The sequence below is a fragment of the Chrysochloris asiatica genome, unplaced genomic scaffold, assembly GCF_000296735.1.
Source record: "Chrysochloris asiatica unplaced genomic scaffold, ChrAsi1.0 scaffold00031, whole genome shotgun sequence".
NCBI classification, from domain to species: domain Eukaryota; kingdom Metazoa; phylum Chordata; class Mammalia; order Afrosoricida; family Chrysochloridae; genus Chrysochloris; species Chrysochloris asiatica.
The window spans coordinates 9,408,661-9,415,734 of NW_006408549.1; the positions used below are offsets into that span (position 1 = coordinate 9,408,661).

The window sequence follows — 7,074 nt, forward strand, 5'->3', positions numbered from 1 at the left end:
CCTTTTGTCTATGAATTTTGCCTTTTCCGGGCCGAGGTTGTCGGATTGGATAGGACCTGAGCATGCGCATAAGCTCAGCCAATTCGGGTAGGGTTGGCGCGTTCGACAGGCCCCGCCTCCCGCCCCTTAACAACCGGAAGCAGGTTAGCGACGGGGCGCGTGCATTGGTTAGGCCTGGAGAGCGCATGGGCAAACTATACGCCTGTTTGTCGGGACTGGAGTGGAGAGCGGGCGCCATTTTCTTCTAGTCTCACTGAGGGTGCTACGCGTTCTGGGCTGACTGCTGCGACGAGGAGGGCTCTCCCCCCCACCTACGGCCTTGTGTGTCCAACTCGACGGCAGTGGTGTGTGTGTATTGCCAAAAGTGAAGCAAATTACCCTTTGGGCGTTGGGGGTGAGGAGGGATTGGCGATGGGACGGCAGAACCGGGAAAGGCGGGGCCGGCGGCCGCGCCACACCTAACGTAGCTTGTGTTGTGAAGGCACTCTCTTTTCTTGGCAAACACCTACTCTCCCGTCTGCTGCAAGTGGTGGCGTGTGTGCGTGCGTGTGCGCGCTTGCTTCCCGGTGATCTTGAGCGAAGGTCTCAGGCGTTCCTAGGTGTTGTTTGCTATGTCATCGTTCGTTACGGTAAAAGCGCTGAAGGCCTGGTCTGTTAGCCTTGTGAGGGGCCTCGGTGTTTCAGTGAAGTGTAGGGCCGTTCGCTCGCTGGCGAATTTGGGTGGAATGTGTGCCCTGGGGACTGCCGGACCAAAAGTCCTGGGGGATGGGCGGTCGAGGTTCATTTGAAGGCAGATTTCTGGGCTGAGAAGTCCTGGCGGCGGCTTCGGATCCCCCAAAACTGGCCTGGCACGAAAGAAGGAAGCGCTGCGTCCTGGAGTGGCGGCGGCTTTGGGGCTGTGGCGTCATTGCCTTGGGATGGTCCACGTTTGAGGAGGAAGGAGGATGGACGTTAACGGCAGCCTTGTGCCGCGTGGGATTGCCTACAGTACAGCGGCTCTTGGGGGACCTCGGGGCTCTGTGTCGTCACGCCTCTGGGCTTTTTATTTCAACCATCGCCATTCTAAAAGGCAGGTCGTCAGGAAGAAGAACTGGTCTCAGCTCTCTTTGCAGTGGAAATTTGGACGTTTCGAGCTGAACGTGCTTCATCCTAACGTAAGGCACGCTGGTGGCGCTGTGTCAGCGGTTTGGCCGCGCACCTCAGGCGGCCGGTTCAAACCCGCATGCTGCTCCGCGGAAGCCAGAGAGGCTCTCAAGTCCACTAAAGCTTAACAGTCTCGGAAACCGAGGGCAGTGGTTTCGTTTTTCATCATAATTGTAGGTTAAGAGTTGCAGGCAAAGAGTGGAAGATTTTTCTTACCCTCACCATGTCCTTGTGATTTATTCAAGTGGCTTTGTGATAATAGCTTATTTTAATTCATTCTCCCTCGTAGACTTGATTGTTGTTGTTAAGTGCCATCTAGTCGGTTCCAGCTCAAAGGACCATGTATAGGGTTTCCAGGAAGCAGCTGATGAATTTGAACCACCGACCTTGCGGTCCATTTTTTATCCTACAGCGCCACACCAGGACTCCTGATAAGAAACCCTGATTATAAGATGGATATGTCGTATTGTATTGTTTAGTAATAATGGTAGTGAAGTGAGTAAAATTGGGAAGATTATTTAGCATGAGCTTACTTATTTAAGTAACTTGCCCATAAGTGAGCTTCTAGGGAACCTCTTGGTGGTTTTCATAGGTTTTAAAGTCTTTAAATCAAATTTAGGTGCAGGGTGCTTTAGGCTATTTTGTGCATTTGGCTTTATGTGTAATTAAGTGTTCTATGAGTAAAATTTAAGGGTAGTTTTCCTAAGGAAATAGCATTGGAATTACAGGAAAAGAGCTCATTTTGAGAGCTGATCTCTTATAGTCTCCTAGATGTGTTAATTGTGGAGGAATAAATGTGTACTTTGCTTCTTTCTCAAGGGCAAAATATGTTTAAACATTAGATTTAACTGACAAATTAGAACAGACTTTAGTCTGCTTGAATTAGAATTCATGAGCTACTCATGGGACTACATAATTAAATGATACTTTTAAGTTAGGATAAATTAGCAATTTTTAAAAAACTAATAATTTAAGTATTCCTTGAAACATTTTCCCGTAATTTTTCTTACTTGTGAATGCATTTATGTTTTAGCATAAATCACATAACAGTTTTTTTTTTTTTTTTAAATTTTGGGGAAAAATTATGTCAAGTGCTGCCTTAAAAAAACATTCTAAATGTGAAAAGGCTGCTAAGCCAATTTACCTAAGGAATTTTGGAACTTCAGTGTGGACAACTGTTCAGAAGCCATTTACTGTATAGTTTTTGTTGAAATGGTGTGGATTTTGGGTTGTTGATGAAACTGAGTTTCTACTTTTTTACTTTTTTATTTTTACACTAAGAAGGCATTTTTATAGTAAATGCAAGTTATTTGACATTGAAAATGAGATGTAATGTGCCAAGCAATTTCTTGATATGTTTGCTAAACTTTTAGTTTTAAGAAATTTCATTTATGGACCCATTTTAAGGGAAAATAAACCTTGCAGAGCCCACTTTGTAAAACAGTCATCATTATTTGCACATTAACAACATATAAGTGTATAATTAGTATTTATAAAAATTAAAAACATAATTTGGAAGATATCGTTAAAGGATCTTTGAAAGTATTAATAGATGTAGTTGCATTAAAAAAAAAAAGTAGACTTATCAGTAGTTAAAACACCCCTAGATATTTCAAATGAATGTACTTTTACTTTTCTACAGTGTTATTTAGATTTTCTCAGTAGAGTACAGGGTAGTTGTTTGATATGAAATAAGTTATTGGCGTAATGTGAGTCCTTGTGTGGCACTGTAGGATAAGCACTTGACTACAGTGTCTGGTTGAACTGCAAAGTTAGTGGTTCATATCACCAGCCACTCCTCTGAAACCCTATATTGGGTCCCTATGAGTCGTAACCGCCTCTTTGGCACTTAACAACATTGGTATCATAGATTGTGTATTTACCACATGATTCTCTATTTGGCTTGAAATGAGTTTTTAATATTATCTTAGGAATTTAAGATAAGGAGTATTGTTGAGATCTTTGATTCTAGGACTATTTTACTCTTTAAGGTTCTTACAGTAAACATTGGCTCCATAGGATAAGCATTAGACTGAACCACAAGATCTGCTGTCTGTCCCACCAGCCACTCCGTGGAAGAAACAGGAGACTTTCTGCTCCCTCAAAGATTTACAGCCTTGGAAACTACAGAGCCGCTATGATCCAGAACTGACTTTTCGGCACTTAACAACCACAACTTCAACTCTTGGTGAATTTTTAAAATACAATGAGGAGTCAGGAAATTTGGTTCCATGTTTGGAATGCTAACTGTATTTGTAGAGCTTAATATTGTATCCAAATAATAGTGTTGATCAGAACTTTTAAAAATGGTTTTTGAATTTCACTTATTGGTGATTTATTCATTGATTAATATAATTTTGAATGATTGCCTTTTGGATTTGGTTTTCTGTTTTGGAAAGGAGAATGACAGGAGTTGGACATCAGTATGAACTGTGGATGCTTTGACTTTTTGAGTAGAAGTTATGAAAGGTGTTTTGGAATTGTTGGTATTGACGTTTTGCTTATAATCAGTTTGTTTTAAATGGATATATAGTTTGTATACAGTAAAAATACACAGACTTCAAAAGCTAAAGTTCAGTGAGTTGACAAGTTAATACACCTCTGTAACCATTCCAATGAAAATGTAGGATATTTCCATCACTCCGTGTTACTGCTTCAAAGAGCCTTGTTTAGCAAGTTTTTGTTTTTAAATTTGCAGATGTCCACTTGGATTTTGCATTTTCTCTTGTGCCTTTCTGCTGAAGATGAATAATGAATTTCCACTTGAAACAACGGAGGTCATTGTAATACCCCTAATTGGGGTCCCTTAATGTTGCTTTAGGAGTCCTGGTGTGGCCATATGGGATCAGCAATGGACTGACGCAAGGGTGGCAGTTTAAATCTTCCAGCTGTTCCTCGGAAGCCGTATACAGGATCGCTAAGAGTCAGAACTGACTCAATGGCAACATGTTGTTTTAAGGAGCCTTTGTGGTGCTTCGGGTTAGGAGCTGGGATGCTAACGACAGGTCATGGTTCAAACCCACCAACCACTGCTTGGGAAAAAGATGTGGCTGTCTGCTCCAGTTAAAGAGAATTAACAATCTTGGAAACCCAAATAGGGCCCTATGAGTCAGAATCCTCTTGGAGACAATGGTTTTTACTGGTTTCTTATCTAAAGGTTAAAGGGTGGTGGTTCGAACCTTCAGTAGTGCTATGGAAGAAAAGCCCGGTGATCTGCTTCCAGAAAGATTACGTCCAATTAGATCCTACGGAGCATTTCTACTCTTAACACATGAGATGGCCTTAGGTCAGAATTGAGTGGACAGTATGGGTTTGGGGTTTTGAAAATGTATATTCCTAATCTGGCATTGTTTGAGATCAATTACAAGGTCCGAGGATTAATTATATTTCATTTTCTTTCCACAGTTAAGTTGATTTTACAGAATTAGCAGGTCTCCAAGAAATTAAAAAATAAAAATAAAAAAGGTAAGCTATCCAGAGCTTAAAGCTTTTCACAGAGGCTTGACCAAAAAAACATGTAAAATAGAATAGTACATGTAGGTATATATAGCTTCTGTTTTTATGTCATGGTGAGTGATGTGCTAGTGGTAGACAATTTATCAATGGACAGAAATCATATTGACCATAGATAGCTCTTCTAAATATGTAAAATTTATCATGGTTGGTTAACTATTTTAATCCACAAATCTCTTTCCTGTTTCATTAGATTACATGTTGCTAAGTGAGTCTTGGTCTTGTTGTGAAACAACATTTGGCAGATTTAAAAGAGATTTGATATTTTTGACGTTTATACTATATAGGATAGGTGATATGCAATGTTTCTTCAAGGTAGTTGGTTTACGTGTATGTTTAAGTGGGAAGAAGTTTATTCTTTGTTTTCTTAAGAATTAGACACGGTTAATATTTTGGTGATTTTTGTATCTTGCTATTTATAAATTCTGAAGGAGGTAGGGAACCAAGTAATTATTAAGCTTAGTTTGGACTAAGGCACTTCAAAAATAAGATTTGCTATTATGTGTACCTTTTTGTCTGCAGGTCATTATTGCTGTTGTTTGAGCTCAGCATGGCTGTAGTCATCCGTTTACTGGGGCTTCCTTTTGTTGCGGGGCCTCCGGATATTCGTCACTTCTTCAAGGGATTGACTATTCCTGATGGAGGAGTGCATATAATTGGAGGGGAAATTGGGGAGGCATTTATTATTTTTGCAACAGATGAAGATGCAAGACGTGCCATAAGTCGTTCAGGAGGACTTATCAAGGATTCATTTGTAGAGCTCTTTCTTAGTAGCAAAGCAGAAATGCAGAAGACTATAGAAATGAAGAAAACTGATCGCACAGGAAGAGAGCGACCTGGATCTGGGGGCGCAGGGGCTGGCAGCCTCTCTAATTTTGGTGGGACTATTAAGGAAGAAGTAAGTGATTCTGGATATCAAGATGCTGAGTTTCACACTAATGGTGATGATTTAAAGCCAAGAAGGACACGACCAGCTAGAGCCAAAAATCCTTACTTATTTCTACGGGGTTTGCCTTACTTAGTAAATGAAGATGATGTACGTGTGTTTTTCGCTGGTTTGTGTGTGGATGGAGTAATTTTTCTAAAACATCACGATGGCCGAAATAATGGTGATGCCATAGTAAAATTTGCTTCATGTATTGATGCTTCAGGAGGTCTCAAATGTCATAGAAGTTTTATGGGTTCAAGATTTATAGAAGTAATGCAGAGCTCAGATCAACAGTGGACTCAGTTTGGTGGTAAGGTGGATGAAGTTCCTTCTGAAGAACATTCTCCACCAAGAGGAATTGATAGACGTCTTCGAAAACGGTCACATTCAAGATCTCCCAGAAGAACTCGTTCTCGTTCCCCTGTTGGAAATTATGTTCACTTAAAAAATCTCTCTCTAAGTATTACCAAAAGAGATATAAGAAATTTCTTTAGAGATGCTGATCTGAGTAATGAACAGATTACATTTTTATATAAAGAGGACAAAAGAACAAGATATGCGTTGGTGATGTTCAAGACTTTGAAAGACTTTTATTCTGCTCTGGCTCTTCATAAGACTGTTGTACAGTATCGCCCTGTTCATATTGACCCAATTTCTAAAAAACGAATGCAGAAATTAATGGAATATTATGAAACAAAAAAACCTGGATCAGTAGAGAAAGAGAGACCTGGACATGTCTCACAAAAATATTCTCAAGAAGGCTACTCTGGTCAGAAGGTGTGCATTTATATAAGAAATTTTCCATTTGATGTAACAAAAGTTGAAGTGCAAAAGTTCTTTGCAGACTTTGCTCTTTCAGAGGATGATATTTACTTGCTTTATGATGACAAAGGAGTTGGCTTGGGAGAAGCATTGGTGAAATTTATATCAGAAGAAGAAGCCATGAAAGCTGAACGTTTAAACAGGCGAAGATTTTTGGGGACAGAGGTATTGTTGAGACTTATATCTGAGGCACAAATGCAGGAGTTTGGTATAAATTTTTCCTTAAAGTCTAATGAGAAAATGCAAGATAGTTCTGAGTCACATGATAGAGATGACCATTCCCATTCATTTGACTCAAAGGAGCCACCAGTATATTCAGTTAGCCCATCTGAAAACTTCAGGCATCAGTTAGAGGACACAAGAAAGCCAGACAATTTCAAGCCTCCCCAGGGAGATTTCAGACAGCCTGATAGGCGCCCTCCTGAAGACTTCAGACACTCCCCAGAAGACTTCAGGCGCCCCCCTGAGGATTTCAGGCACTCCTCAGAAGACTTCAGACGGCCCAGGGAAGAGCACTACAGGCGACCTCCTGAGGACTTCAGGCGACCTCCTGAGGACAACTTCAGGCGACCTCCTGAGGACAACTTCAGGCGACCTCCTGAGGACAACTTCAGGCGACCTCCTGAGGACAACTTCAGGCGACCACCTGAGGACAACTTCAGGCGACC

General features: G+C 41.0%; 1 protein-coding gene across 1 annotated transcript in view; it reads left to right on the plus strand.

Annotated features, from left to right (window-relative positions):
• Positions 1–5,206: 5,206 nt before the first annotated feature.
• The window catches only part of RBM12B (RNA binding motif protein 12B), a 3,166-nt gene continuing 1,298 nt past the window's right edge, over positions 5,207–7,074 (plus strand). The window contains exon 1 of the mRNA XM_006859219.1: positions 5,207–7,044. Within this exon, the coding sequence (XP_006859281.1) occupies positions 5,207–7,044 (1,838 nt within the window). The remainder of the gene's footprint in view (positions 7,045–7,074) is intronic.